The sequence below is a fragment of the Theropithecus gelada genome, chromosome 10 (genome assembly GCF_003255815.1).
Source record: "Theropithecus gelada isolate Dixy chromosome 10, Tgel_1.0, whole genome shotgun sequence".
Taxonomy (NCBI): Eukaryota; Metazoa; Chordata; class Mammalia; order Primates; family Cercopithecidae; genus Theropithecus; species Theropithecus gelada.
This window is the reverse complement of record NC_037678.1, coordinates 28,085,613-28,100,303: the sequence shown is the minus strand read 5'-3', so window position 1 is coordinate 28,100,303 and position 14,691 is coordinate 28,085,613. Positions and strand designations below refer to the sequence as shown.

Genomic DNA, 14,691 nt, shown 5'->3' with positions numbered 1-14,691 from the left:
GACGAGGAAAGAACAATTCAGGGAGGGCAGGGAAGGATACCATCAGTACCAGTTCGCCACCAAGAGTAGCAACAAGGTGCTGCTTAAATTGACTTAAATGTCATCCTGTTGACCCCAGTGGCCTTGTAAGGAGGATTTTTTTTTTTTTTTGAGGCAGAGTTTCGGCTCACTGCAACCTCCGCCTCCTGGGTTCAAGTGATCCTCCTGCTTCACCCTCCCGAGTAGCTGGGATTACAGGCACACACCACCACGGCCAGCTAATTTTTGTATTTTTAATGGAGACAGGGTTTCCCTCATATTGGTCAGGTTGGTCTTGAACTCTTGACCTCAAGTGCCTTGGCCTCCTAAAGTGCTGGGATTACAGGCGTGAGCTGCCGCACCCGGCTGTAAAAAGGATTTTATTTTCTGTTTTTGCTGATGACAAGTTTAGTCATAAAGTAATCTGTGCACAGCACAGCTGTACGTGGCTGGGCAGGGATTGAGTCCAGAGTTGTTGGGAAAGTGGTATCAGGAATTATCAGTCACTTCTTACTTTAGTTGTGAGGGTGTTGTGAATAGTTACATTTGCAGAGAACAGCAGGCCCTGGAGCTTTTTGCCCCAAACCTCAGTTTCCCCATCTGCAAAATGAAAATAGCGATGTGTGCCTTACGCTGGTTGTGGGAGGCATGTCTCAGAACACACGTAAGCATCCGTGCCTGGGATTGGCCACGCTCACTGTCATCATGGAGAAGCACAGGTGGCTGAGGCTGGCCAGGGCTTCTGCCATGCCAGGGAGCTGCTCCCACTGCAGTGGGGCTCATGTGCCTCTGGAGTTCGGGTGTCCTCGGGCAGGCAGGTCACCAGAGAACCTGTCAAACCAAGAGTTGTGTTGGCATCTGAGTGGGTTTCTGCCCGTCTCAGAGTCAGGCGTCTGAAATGTCTCGGGATTGATGGTAAGAGCAGCTAAGCGGTTTGCTCAGCTTACCCTCTGGGCCAGGGAGCAGGTCTCTCTCCAGAATTGGGGACCTCCCCAGCCCAACCTTGCCAGGGTGGGCTCCCTGACCTCAGGCTAGAGGAGCGGCAGTGCTGAGCCTTTTTAGCTGTTGTCACCGAGCCAGCCGTGCAGGCTTGGGTCTGACAGCTGCTCTGGACTCTGCATGCAGTGAATGTCCTAGACTTAAAGCGTTCCAGGTGGGTGCTCTAGCCTTGCCCTTGTCACTGCGCAGAGGGGAGATGGCGCCTGTGGAGGGTGGGGCAGCCCCCTCCCCACTCACCCTTGTACCGAGGGTGGTCAGGCAGCTGGTGTGCTTCTCCATGTGCAGCCTCTCTCACCACCCCTCTCTCTCCACAGCTCTACTCTACAAGCCTGTGGACCGTGTGACAAGGAGCACGCTGGTCCTCCATGTGAGTCACAGCGCCCCTCCAGACTGGGACCAAAACTGCCCTCTCAGGCACACACAGCAACAAAGTTCTGAGACCTTTTTTGGTTGTCATAGCTGCAGCCAAGGGGGTGCTACTGGCCTCTAATGGGTAGAGGCCTGGGATGGTGTTGGACATTCTGTAGTGCAAAGGACAGCTCTCTCTTGCCCCTCAACAAAGAATTACTCCACGCAAAATGTCAGCAGTGCTGAGGTTGAGAAACCCTGCCCTAGATCCAAGAGGAGCCCCTCTTGGCCGTGTGCATGCAGCGTGGGTTTGCTGGAACACATCTAGGACCTGCTTCCAGAACGGTGCTCACACAAGCTCTGTCCGCAAAGCCCATGCCCATGTGAGAGAGGCAGTGGTGACACTGAGGGAGCTGGTGCTCTGGGCTCCGTCTGCATTTTGTGTCTGCACTTTGCACACAGTGGCAGGTGTCAGTGCTCCTCTGTGTCTAACTCGAATCTTTCTTCCTGGGGCAGGACTTGCTGAAACATACTCCTGCCAGCCACCCCGACCACCCCTTGCTGCAGGATGCCCTCCGCATCTCACAGAACTTCCTGTCCAGCATCAACGAGGAGATCACACCCCGACGGCAGTCTATGACGGTGAAGAAGGGAGAGGTGAGCGTGGCAGGGGATGGCTTGGGTCCGCCCAGCCTGCTGAGCTGGGGGCATGCAGGGTACCCTCGATCTGAGGCCTGGAGCCCCTCCTGGTCCTCAGCAGACCTTGCCTTTTGGGATTGGTGAGTTTGGCAGCACACTCAGTCCCATGTGGAAGGTGTCTGGGTGCAGTTGCGACCCCACATGCACCATACTCTCCAGGCAGCAGCCATCACCATGCCTCACTCAGCCACCTCTTTTCTTTTCTGTCATTGTGGGTTATGTCCAGGGACCCCTTTTTTTAATCCCCCACACTCTTGCCAGCTCAGGCTCCCCAGCCAAGGAGACCTGTGCGAAGGAGGTGAGTAGGAGGATGGCATTTTGTCTGCCTGGAATCCTCCTACTTCCTCCTGAGTGCTTTCATTAAAAAACAGTTAACGTCGGGTTTAAGGATTAGAAAGGGGGATTCGTGGTTTGTGTCTGTGATGTGAGACTGGATGAAGCACTTCATGTCTTCCTCTGGGAAGACTCTCCTTCCCGTTCCCCCTATCGCTGACGTATTCTGTGTGCACGTCATCGATGAGCAGGGACGGCCTGTGCCCGTGCTGCTCTGAGCCTTCCTGGGCGGGGCCTGGCACATAGTGAGGCTGTTTCATTCCCAGGCAGGTAGCAGCTACTGAGAATGGCCGAGGCGTGCAAGCTGGGGAGCCGGTGTCCAGGGGGAGCAGCTTTTGTCAGAAGTAGCGCTGAGGCGAGGGGAGCTGACCCATGGCGTCAGGGGTCTCATGCAGGGACAGGAGCTGTCTCGCCCAGGCAGGACACAGAATGGGCATGAACCTGACTGTAGTTGCCTCTGAGAACCACCTCATGGCTGGGCACCATGGCTTATGCCTGTAATCCCAGCACTTTGGGAGGCCTAGGCGGGTGGATCATGAGATCAAGAATTCGAGACCAGCCTGGCCAACATGGTGAAACCCCGTCTCTACTAAAAATACAAAAATCAGCCAGGCACAGTGGCAGGTGCCTGTAATCCCAGCTGCTCGAGAGGCTGAGGCAGGTGAATCGCTTGAATCCAGGAGGCGGAGTTTGCAGCGAGCCGAGATCTCACCACTGCACTCTAGCCTGGGCGACAGAGTGAAACTCCATCTCAAAAAAAAAACAAAAAACAAAAAGACCGTCTCCTACTCTTTCTTCTTGTTCGTGTGCCATGTGGTTGGCAGTGTGCCAAGGACACAGGCCCTGTCCTCAGGGCCCCCATAGGGTGGACCTGCCCAGCACATGGGGCTTGCTCCTCCTGCCCTGGGCCATCAGGCAGGCAGCTGTCAGCCCCCTCTGCCGCACACCACTTTGGGAAGGGTACTCTGAGTACCCAGAGTCTAATCAGAGTTGACCTGGAGTGAGGGACTTGGTCAAGTTTCTCCTGGTGGGCCTGGCCCAGGAAGGGCATGGAGGAGGAAGGAGCTGTCCGCTCCATTCAACCCTCCAGCTTGTCCAAGCCCTGGAGCTGGGCAGACTCAGGGTCCCATGCCAGCATCGTGAGGACCGACCCACTGGGTGGCCTAGAGCTTCTCCCAGCTGGGCCTATTCCTTGTCTTTGCAGCAGGATGGGAACATGACCCCACCTCATTGGGCACCTGGGCTCCCAAATGGGTATGATTTAGTGGCAGTCCTGGCCATCCGTGTTGGCTCCTTGGCAGTCTCAGCCCTTTGAAGGCGGAAGTGGGTCCGTGGCACCTCCCAGGGGAGGCGTTGAGCAGTGCAGGTGTTCCCCAGCTGATCATCCCGTGGCTGGGACCTGGGAGTGGTGGGGGATCAGATCTTGCTTCTTGGAGCAACAACCGGGCCCTGCCCCTGGTTCTCTTCCCTGGCTCAGGGCCACAGAAGGAGAGAAAACCTGTGACAAACCTGTGGGCAGTCCACACAGATCTAAGTGGATGTTGGGTTTGCTTCTCCTAAGCCTCCATGTGCTGGGTGGGTTCCTGCCAGGCTCGCCCTACCCTCCTGAGACGCCTGCTCTTTCTTTTCTACCGACTGTTCTCTTATGAGCGCTCTGACCTCCTGGGAGGTGGCCATGGGCGTCCTTTTTCCCATGGCTTCCCCTGTGCCAAGTCTGCTCCCTGCAACTCCAGCTGCCATTTAGCATCCCTAGAGAAAAGGAAGGGCCTTCTCGGCGCTTGGATCATTGGAATCCACTGCTTTGGGGAACTGAGAAAAATGCCATGTTGCCTAGAAGTTGGCACCCAGGCCCTCGTTCCTGCATCCGTCCCCATGGGGACTGACTTCCATGCTTACCCATGGCCACATCTCAGGACCACCAAGGAGGAAGTGTAATTTAAAAAGGGCTGGGTGCGGCTGGGCACAGCTGGGCGCAGTGGCTCACCTCTGTAATCCCAGTGCTTTGGGATGCCGAGGCAGGTGGATCACAAGGTCCGGAGTTCGAGACCATCCAGACTAACACGGTTAAAACCCCATCTCTACTAAAAATACAAAAAAATTAGCTGGGCATGGTGGTGGGCACCTGCAGTCCCAGCTGCTCGGGAGGCTGAGGAAGGAGAATCTCATGAACCTGGGAGGCAGAGGTTGCAGTGAGCCAAGATCGTGCCACTGCACTCCAGCCTGGGCAACAGAGCGAGACTCTGTCTCAAAAAAAAAAAAGAAGGGCTGGGCGCTTCACAAAGGCAAGGGCCTGGATCTGCATCCTCCCCAGCACCTCACCCTGGTGGAGGGGCATTTGCTCATAGAGGAGGGGTCACCTGGGTGCCTCAACTGCAAAGCAAGATGGAGGACTAATGACTCTAGAAAAGTCACTGTGAGTCTGACCAGCACCCCTTCATTCAGAGCTTTCTATCCGAGGCATGTTAAGGGAGGTGGCTTGATGGTGGCTAAGCCAGGATGATAGACAGATGCCTGTGCTGTGCCCCAGCCCCTGCCATTCCTGGGGCAGATGCTGCTAATCAGTTGGGCACTCCAAGCCTGGACATGCTCCTCAGTATCCTCTGGCACTGCCCAATGGGTTTGCAGTCCTTGATGCAGAAAGAAAGATGCCAGATGGGCGAAGCCCTGTCAGGTTCCGCTCTCACTCACTGCTAACAGTGTACTGATTTGGGGACACCCTTTTGCTTCCCTGGGTGCCCGGGCTCTCTGAGGGCAATGATGCAGGGTCCGTGGCCCCTCCACTGGGTGTTGAGACTGAAAAGGTTTCACAGCCTGAGAGGGACTTTATGAAAGTGAGGGGTGGTGACCTGCCTGCATGCCGCCATCTGTGTTGGAGGTGACGGGCAAGCTCCCCTGACGTCACTAGCCAGGAAAGGGGGGCAGGAGCTCCAGGCTACTTCCTCTTAGAATTTGCAGCCAGGGGTGGGGCCTGAGCTTTTCTCTTCTGCCCATCTCTTAGTTTGGTACATGCCATGGAGTGTCAAGTTCTCAAAGGGAGAAAGGAACCGTGCCTCTGAGATCTCATGACAACTCTGGGGTCAGAGGTGATCTCCCTTTTACAGATGAGGAAACTGCGACTCAGAGAGGTTGAGGGTCTTGCCCACAGTCACACAGCCACTAAGTAGCTAAGCCAGGATGCGAGTGAGGCCACAGGCCCCCTGGTCACCTGTCTGCCCCTCGGGTGTGTTACTCTGGTTCCCTTACTCCTCTGTGAGCCAATAGGACGTTTCCACCCATCCTCTTGTGCCTGCACTACCTGGAGGTAGGAAAGAGGAGGAGATGTCCCTTTCAGCTCTGCACACTACCCCATTCCCTGCTGCTGCTACTGCTGCTGGGAGTGCGTCAAGGGGTTGGGGCTGTTTCTGGCTTCCCTGGCATTTGATGTCAAGAGGAAAGCTGCCTCTGTCGGCCTGGGTGTTTCGAGGTTCTCTTGCAGTAACTACTGGGCCTCCTGGGAGGCGGCCCATTGCTACCTGCTGAGCCTGGGCAAGTCTGGCATTGAGGAGAGGCCCAGATGTGAGCCCTGTGCAGGGTCAGCCACCCCAGCCCCAGACCCTCACTGTGGCTCTTGTAATCTCATGGCCCTTTTCAGCCACATCGCACGGCTCCAGGGCTGTGCTTTTTGGGGAAGAGTGACTTTGGGCTGCATTCCAGGTGGCTCCCTGATGCTGAATGGTGGCCAGCAGGTGCTCCGGCTTCCCAGCATCCTGGCCCAAGCACACCTGGGGGCCATGAGCCACAGGTGCTGCCAGGAGAATGCCCTCCTTAGCCTCCCCAAAATAACAGGATCAGAGGATCCCGCAGGCACAGTTTCTTTCCAGGCCTGGGTTCTGAGGGCTGGTGGGTGGCGCTCATTTGTTTAGCTGAATTAACTTCACAGTTAGATAACCGATCCCCACTACTGGGTGACTTCCCACGTGGTTGCCTGTCTGTCTCCTCAGAGCCTTGGCACCATGTGCTGCTCAGCACCCCCTCGGCTTGGACTCCGCAGCGTAGTGGATGATCCAGTTTGGATGTTTTGTTTCCCAAGAGCCAGCCAGGCAATGACCTCCAATACCCTTTCTCTGCCTGGGATCCCAGAGGCCCCTCTTGTAGGAAGAACACCGGCAGCAGTCCAAACGGGAGCTGCAGGAAGGCCCTAGAGCAGGGAAGTACCACCAGTGCAGGCTTGAGGCTGAGACATGGTGAAGCTCGGGCAGAGGAGAACCAAGGTTTTTAAGTTGATGATTAAGGAGCTGGAGAGCAGGCTGGGCATGGTGGCTCACACCTGTAATCCCAGCACTTTGGGAGGCCAGGGCGGGTGGATCACTTGAGGTTAGGAGTTCGAGACCAGTCTGGCCAACATGGTGAAACCCCGTCTCCACGAAAAATGCAAAAATTAATCGGGCGTGGTGGCACGTGCCTATAATCCCAGCTACTCGGGAGGCTGAGATAGGAGAATTGCTTGAACCTGTGAGGTGGAGGTGGCCATGAGCCGAGATCACGCCATTGCACTCTGTACTCCAGCCTGGGCAACAGAGTAAAATTCCATCTCAAAAAAAAAAAAAAAGAGTTGGAAAACTGTTGGAGAAGCCAGAACCTGTTGGCAAAGTTTGCAGGGGTGCTACGGAGAGGGAAGTGCCCACCCCAGAGGTGAAGACGGGATGGGTGGGGTTCTCAGCTCCACTGGACACCAAACAGAAGCTGTAATGGCAAGGCTAGTGCCTATGTCGAGGGCTAGGCCTTTCTGGGCCCTTCATAAACATTGGCAAACAAAGCTTGGGTTCTCGACTTGTCTGGGCCAAGTTCTAATTCCTTCCAGGAGCGTGGGCACGTTGCTTACCTCTGAGCTGTTTCTTCTCCAGGCAGTGGTGAAGCTGGAGCCTGCTGCATGGGAGGGTTCTGTGGAGTGAGATGAGATGTTTTACGTCATGCTCTTTTCACACCTTCTTGGCACCCAGAAAGAGCTCAGCAAATACTAGCTGCTACCAGCCACCCTGACTGTGGCTATCAGCCAGCATTGTTCTTTCCAGGCCCCACCCTATCCTCTACCTGGCATAGGGTTTCTCAGGGCATAGGAAACTTTCTGGGCCAGATTGGCCATGGGAGGCTTTCCTGGGGACCAGAGAGTCTGCAGGGAGGGCAAGTCAAGAGCAAGTGAGAGGGAGGGAAGGACGAGCAGGACCCTTGACCTCATTCTCGGCTGCAGTGTGTATTGGCCTGCCTGGTGACCCTCGTTGCTCCTGGTCCCACTGCCGAACCTCTGGAGTCTGCCACATCTCTGCATAGACAGGGCCACTGACAGGCAGTGGCAGCCAGTTCAGTGGCACTCAGCCAGGTCTCCAGGGGTGTGCGCTTTGCTCTGGGGGCAGGGTAGTGGGGGCTGAGGCCACTGGCTGCCTTCAGGGCCCCCCCCCACCAGCCAGCAGCTGACAGCTCCACCTTGGTCTTCACTTGGGCCGTCTTCCTTCTCCACTTTCTCAGCTGCTACGTGGGCATCTTTGGCAACTTTTCCTTGTCCCACCAGTCAAGGCCCTGCTGATTTGTTGATGATCAAACTGCAGTTCTTGTACCTGGGGAAGATTTCTAGCATCTCCATGGAGCCGTGGTCTCTGATTGCTGGAGCATGTCTTGGTCGGTTCAGGCTGCTGTAACAAAGCACTGTCTGCTGGGAGGCCCACACACAGGCCTTTACCTCTCACAGTTCTGGAGGCTGGAGATCCAGGGCCAGGGTGCCAGCAGGGTCAGGTTCTGGTGAGGGCAGTAAGAAGCACGGCTGCCATCCCCCTGTATCCTCACATGGCCTTCCTGGGAGTGGACATGGAGAGAGAAAAGGACCTGTCTTTCTTCTTCTTATGGGGACACTCACCCCATCCTGTGGGTTCATCTATACCTACTCACCTTGCAAAGGCCCCACCTCCAGATACCAGCCCGTTGGAGTTAGGGCCTCAGCATGAATTCTGAGGGGGACAGAAACTTTCAGTCTTAACAGTGTGCTTCTTCCAGACTGGCCTTCCTGGGAAGGCCCTGGATAGGCTGTGCCTGGGGTGGCGGGTGATGTTGCACTGGCGACAGCTAGAGGAGGTGGCTGGCCTGAGGGGAGACCCCTTAGCAAGGAGGTGCCCCTTCTCACGCCCACCAGCTTGACACGACCCCCTCCTCGGAAGACGGAAGGCACATAATGATGTAACCTCACAGGGCCTCAGTTTCCTTGTGTGTAGAAATGAGGGTTATGGTGCCTGCCTCGTAGTGTCCTGGTGAGGAGTGAGTGGTGTGATTCACGGGAAGCTGTGACTGTCACATTCCCACCTGCAGAGGACATGGTGAAGGGTGACAGCCCCGTGTGAGACCCTGCAGGTCACAGTTTCATTTAATCCTGAGAACATACCACCAGACAGGTCTTTCTCACTCCACCATGTTTAAGGAAACAGAGGCTCCAAGAAACGGAGGAGCGTAGCCAGCGTCATCGTCACAGAGGAGAAGGGTGGGCTCGTGACAGTGAAGATGCAGGCTGTCCTGGCCGCCCTTGCTTTCTGGGGGCTCCTGTGGGGATGATGATTTTAGTTGTTCACGGAGACAGGTGGTGTTTCTTCCAGCTGGTGTTTCCCACCTGGGATGTTGGGGGGCTGCCCAAGGGGAGTGTTGTCCTGCCAGCTGGGGCCTGCTGTCCCACTGCCCTGCCCTGCCCCGCAGCACACACGCGGACCCACGCCCACACGGGGTTACTTGCACCAGGACACACACAGGCCTGACACGCACAGGGACTTGCCCTTGCCTGGAAATACACTCACATAGAAACATGGAGACACACACAGTGAGACACACGGGCACACACCTACCCAGGCCACAGGCCTGTGTGGGATTCCATGCACAAGGACACGCTCAGGCGCTCACACTCACACGAGAATGAACACACCCAGAGACATGGAGATGCACAAAGGGACACACAGAGACGCAGACACAGAACACATAGGATCTTCCCCTGTGCCCTTCTCACACACAGGCTCCCACAGCGCCAGCAAGCCAGCTCTCCAAAGTGTGGTGCTGTCCCTGTCCTGGGCCGTTGAGGCCCTGGCCCTCTCTGTCCCACAGCTCCAGCTGGGAGTGTTTGCCCTTGGTGAGATGCTGAGCATTGGGGACAGTGGTTTCTAGCCACGTGGCCTTATGCCAGCTTTGGGATGCAGTCAGGATTGTGACCCCGGCCCACCCTTGCCGTGTGCCCTGGAGGATGACTCGGGTGGGCTATGTGGGAAGCCTGTGCTGATTTCAAGGCCAACTGCCCTGTATTCCAGGCCGGGGACCAAGTTGCTGAGCACTTCTGAGAGGGACATCTCCTGGGCAGGGAGTGACATACGCCACACCATGTGGGCCTGCCAGCTATGCGCTGGTGCTGTGTGGGCTGGGAGGGCAGGGGCCAGGTGAGCAGGGCCTATGATGCTGTGACATGCTGGGGTGCCTGTGGCTTTCGGGCTTCTCTCAGATAAGAGTTGCACAGGTGGGTGGGGGTTTGGGGAGGCTGTGGCAGCATCAAAAGAGTAGCCCAGAACCAGCTGAGTCCACTGTCCGAGCCTCCCAGGCCTGTAGCTCGCACCCCAGTGGGACCACATCCTCCCCACAGTCAAGCCTGTGTCCTCTCAATGTGGCATGCTGGCATGTGGGTGCTACAGGCACCCAGTGTGACACTCACTGGCCTTGCCGAAGGCCGAGGGTGCCCCAGAGGTGAGTTGTGGGGAGCCTCTGCTGGAGAGGGAGCTGCATTTCTGGCCCGCAGGCAGAGTGAGCTGGGTCTGCGGCTTCTGAGCTGAGCATGGGGTGCCCTCTGCTGGTGATGGCGAGAAGCTCAGTGCCTTTGTATGGAGAAGCCTGCCATCCAGCCCCGCCACTGCCCCCAGAGGGAAGGCGCCTGAGACCCCTCCTCCTTGGCCAGGAGGCTGTTTGCTGTGTCCCTGCCAAGGGGGACCTCAGTGTCCTGGGACCCTACCCAGACCTGGTCCCCGCCGCAGACGCAGCAGTTTGGGTTACCTGGCTTCAGCGCTCCAGCTCTACATGATGTTTCTCCAGGTGCACATGCAGTTTCTTGCTTCCCGTGGGTGCTGTCACCAGGCGGCAGGCGGGGTATGGGTGAGTGCCGATGAGTCATGGCCTTGGCACGCCGGCAGTCTTCCTACCCTTCCACTTATGGGCACCAGCGGCCCCTGCGTAAGTCATTGGTTCCCCCTCACAAGAGCCAGCTGGCTGTCGTGAGCCAAGCTGCTTATGATGGTGACATGAAGCCTCCACCCCGAGAGTGTCAGAGGCCTGGCCCAGGCGGTACTTGCCAGTGGGGAGCTCTGCTGCCTCCGGCCCCAGAATCGGGGAAGTTCAGAGAGACAGAGGCTCCCGGAGAAGAACCTCAGGCGGCAGCTGACAGCAGGGCGAGGCCCCTGGTCTGACTCTAGGACCAGCCTGGCTCCCTGAGAGTACAGGGCCTCCTCACTTCTCGAGGTGGGGACAGGTGCACCGCCTGCGGGGAGACACTGGGTTTTCACACCCTCTGTTGTGTGTGCCTCCCCTGTGAGCCTTCCCTGAGACCCCGTGGGCTGGGTGCCCACTAAACACTTGGTCTCTCTCCCACGAGGTTGTGGGCTCCTGAGGGTAGAGGCCTGTGAATGTTGCCCCTCGCTTTCTGCGCTGCCTGGAACAGAGGGTGTACCTCGCTGAAGCTCAGTTTTCTCCTGTAGGACCTGCCTAAGCCTGTTGTAGGGACTGGATCAAATAATTCAGGCGATATGCTCGTGCACTGGTCCCAACATGGGGAAGGCTTGCTGCGACAAACTCTCATCCTATCCCTGTACCCTCGGCACAGCGCCCAACCCTGTGAGGTACCAGACATGGGTGACTTACCTAGACATGCCCATTCAGCAGCCCCTTGAGCAAGAAAGACCTACCCTTGCCTTTCAGATGCAGACCAAGATGCAGAAGGGCACGTGGCTTATTAGCCTATGCCCCCTGCCCTGTGCTGCCCACCTGCACTCTGCTTTAACCCTTCTCAGGCCGCAGGTATCCAGAGGTGCAGCCCCTGCACACCGGGGACCCTATCCATCCTGCTAGTTGGGAGGACTAGGAGTTCCAGATGTGAGACCCCCAGTTCCTGCTGCCCTCAGAACCAGGCCCAACCCTTGCCGTGACCTTGAGGGCTGCCACTTTTCAGCGTGCACTGGGCCCATCTCCACCCATAGACCATACTGCCCCATCTTTACCTCGAGCACCAATCTCTTCCCATCACAGGGGCCTGTGCCTGCGATGGTCCCTCTACAGAAATACCTGCTCCTGGCATAGCTGGCTTGTTGCCATTCTGGCTCTCCACTGCCACCAGCTTCCCTGTTTAAAGCAGGCCCTCCCATCACCCATCTTCACAGCAGACTGTTTGCTTGGCTCTGTGCCCTTCCAGACCCACAGCCGTTACCTCCCCATCTCCCCCACCCTCCCACCCTCTTCCAAAGGTGGAACACACAGGAGGGATTGGGAAATTTGCTGAACAAAGAAGTTACACATAAGCCCTGATCTGTTAGCAGGACTGTGAGATGAACAAAACGTTCTGGAAAGTGGGTGTGACGGTCAGATGTGGAGGGAGGGAAATCTTCCCAGGGAGAGAAAGTCTCTGGGTCAGCCTGCTCCTGCTGGGCTGGGAGGGCCGAGCACACCCCACCCATCACCCCAGGCTGCCCTGACCCCGCCTTCCCTGTGCCCACAGCACCGGCAGCTGCTGAAGGACAGCTTCATGGTGGAGCTGGTGGAGGGGGCCCGCAAGCTGCGCCACGTCTTCCTCTTCACCGACCTGCTTCTCTGCACCAAGCTCAAGAAGCAGAGCGGAGGGTGAGTGACGACGATGTGGCCCCCGTCCCGGCGGTGACCTCCCCCTGACGCTCCAGGACATGAAGGGCCCTCTCTTTACATTCCGTCTCCACTTGAGCACAATGCCGGGCTCAAGGTTAAAGATTGTCACTAGCAATTTGGAGACGTCATCAGGCATCATGGTGACCAGCTTTGACTCCCGTAGTGAGGGGTAAACCCGACCATGGCTTCCGGCACCATTGCAGAAAGGTTACCTCGGGACCTATCCGGGAAGCGTGCGGTCAGGGGCTGCAGGCAGTGCTGGGTGGTGACTGCCCCTTGTCTCCCCGAGCCTGGTGGTGGCTTCTAAGTTATTCTCGGCACAGGCCTGCACACATTCCCCTCCTCCCTCCAGGGATTGGATTCACCCAGGTTGCACCAGGTTGGAATGGAGCAAAGAGGGCCATGTTGGGAAGGACCAGCACGGGGCTCTTCCCTGCATCCTGCCGTTTCCCTGCTGAGTGGGTTTAATCAGTCAACTCAGAGGACAGCCTTAGTTCCCCCTTCTGTCAGGTGAGGGGATGACCAGCTAGATCTGTAGTCCCTCAAACTCTGCGGCCCTGGGGGTGGATTTCAGTCCTGTCCTGTCATTGTGCAGCCTTGATGTGCTCCCACATGAGCCTGCAACCTTAGGGCCAGCTCAGGATAAGGTGGATCTAGACTCCTGAGATGCCTGGGGCCTGTGGTCACATGTTCAGAGTGTCTGTTCCCAGGAATCACAGTTCCCAGGAATCCCAGCGCCTGCCAGTGGCCTCATCCCAGTCTGTTCCATGGAACACGTGCTGGGTTTTGGGTCAGGTAAACCATGTATGGCCAGGAACATGGGCTCTTGGCCTCTTGACAGCAGTGACATCAACCACGGAAGGCAGCCGGTGCATGTGAACGTTCTTCTCTCCCCATCCCCAGCAAAACCCAGCAGTATGACTGCAAATGGTACATTCCGCTCACGGATCTCAGCTTCCAGATGGTGGACGAATCGGAGGCAGTGCCCAACATTCCCCTGGTGCCGGACGAGGAGCTGGATGCTTTGAAGATCAAGATCTCCCAGATCAAGAGTGACATCCAGAGAGAGAAGGTGCACGCCAGGGGAGCGAGGGCCGGGTTCGGTGTGGTCTGAATGGGCAGCAGCCCCCGCACCCGGCCAGTGGGTGCTTTCTCCATCAGGCCTCTGGGCCCCAGGTCTGGTCTCTGGGATCCCTCTAAGCTCTCAGCTCTGGGAGGGCTGGCATCTGGGCACAGGTAGGTGCCCAGTTGTTCTGAGAACCCCCAGCTCAGTGGGGAGCCCCATACCAGAGCGGCTGCCAATCCAGCCCTCCAGAAAAATGAAGGGAACTGGTCGTGGTCTCTACAATGTGCCTTTCACGGGATACTTCCTGCACCTGGTGGACCGCCTCATACTTAGTTGTCCGACCTGTGACCGGGGGTCCCTCTCGAGAGAAACTTGTTTATACTGGCAAGTTTAAACTGGGTCCAGTTTACACCTGCCTGACCGTTGCTGTGGCACTGGGAGCCTGATTTTGTGTTTTCACTGGCATGCCCGGGGAAAACTTAACCTCAGCCAACACCTCCTAGTTTTTCAGAACCACACCACCACAATACGAAACAAGTTCAGAGATTTCACCTACAGGTTTTGGACAAGGAGGTGCCATGAGTAGGGAGGGCAGTCTTCTGTCCCTGGGTCACACAAGGCAGAAATGAAGAGTCAGAGAGAGAGAGCGTGCACATGACAGCCAGCAGTATTTATAATGGAACAGGGTGTGATCCCTTTTAAGTTCACAGGCAAATGCCTGGCTGGTCCTTTTAAGGAAGCAGCAGGAACGCGGGAGTTCAGTCAGCTGGGCGGGAGAGAGGCTTCTGGGTTCTCACCTCTGGCCACGGGCTTGAGCTGTTCGAGTGTGTGGTCTCCTGATACCCAGGCTGCGTCCTTTGCTGTGTGGTTCCATTACACGGGTGAAGTACCAAGTCACCAGAGAGAAAGTCACAGCCAGACAGTGGAGGGCTTGGAGTAGTCCAGGATGCAGGGCTGGGGGAGGTGCTGGCTGTCCCCCATACAAGCTACCCTGATGTGGGCCAGGCCCAGGTGAGAGTGCCACCCCGCCAGGTGTTCAGGACTACTGGCGCTTGGTTTTTCCCAGAGATGTTTGAAGACTGTAAAAATGGCAAGGATGAGCCCCTCAATCAAAGGTTAGCCAGGCCAGAGGAAGCGGGTGGCAAGAAGATTAGGCCTGGGTCCAGGGATGCCCAGGTAGGGTGGATGCAGCAGGACAGGAGTTCCTCAGCCGTTGCCCAGCTGCCCAGCCTGCTGTACCCAAACCCAGCACACTTAGGAACACAGGGAGCTTCGAGACTGGGGTGAACATTCTATTGTTCATCGTTGTGGGACTGTGACCTCCAAGGTAGGGT

At 56.9% G+C, this 14,691-nt stretch overlaps 1 protein-coding gene across 2 annotated transcripts in view; it reads left to right on the top strand.

Moving 5' to 3' along the window:
* BCR (BCR, RhoGEF and GTPase activating protein) overlaps window positions 1-14,691 on the top strand; it is a 136,459-nt gene that overhangs the window by 92,420 nt on the left and 29,348 nt on the right. For both annotated transcript variants that reach the window (XM_025400627.1, XM_025400626.1), the window contains exons 7-10: window positions 1,332-1,384; window positions 1,882-2,022; window positions 12,149-12,270; window positions 13,195-13,363. In XM_025400627.1, coding sequence (XP_025256412.1) covers window positions 1,332-1,384; window positions 1,882-2,022; window positions 12,149-12,270; window positions 13,195-13,363 — 485 coding nt within the window. The remainder of the gene's footprint in view (window positions 1-1,331; window positions 1,385-1,881; window positions 2,023-12,148; window positions 12,271-13,194; window positions 13,364-14,691) is intronic.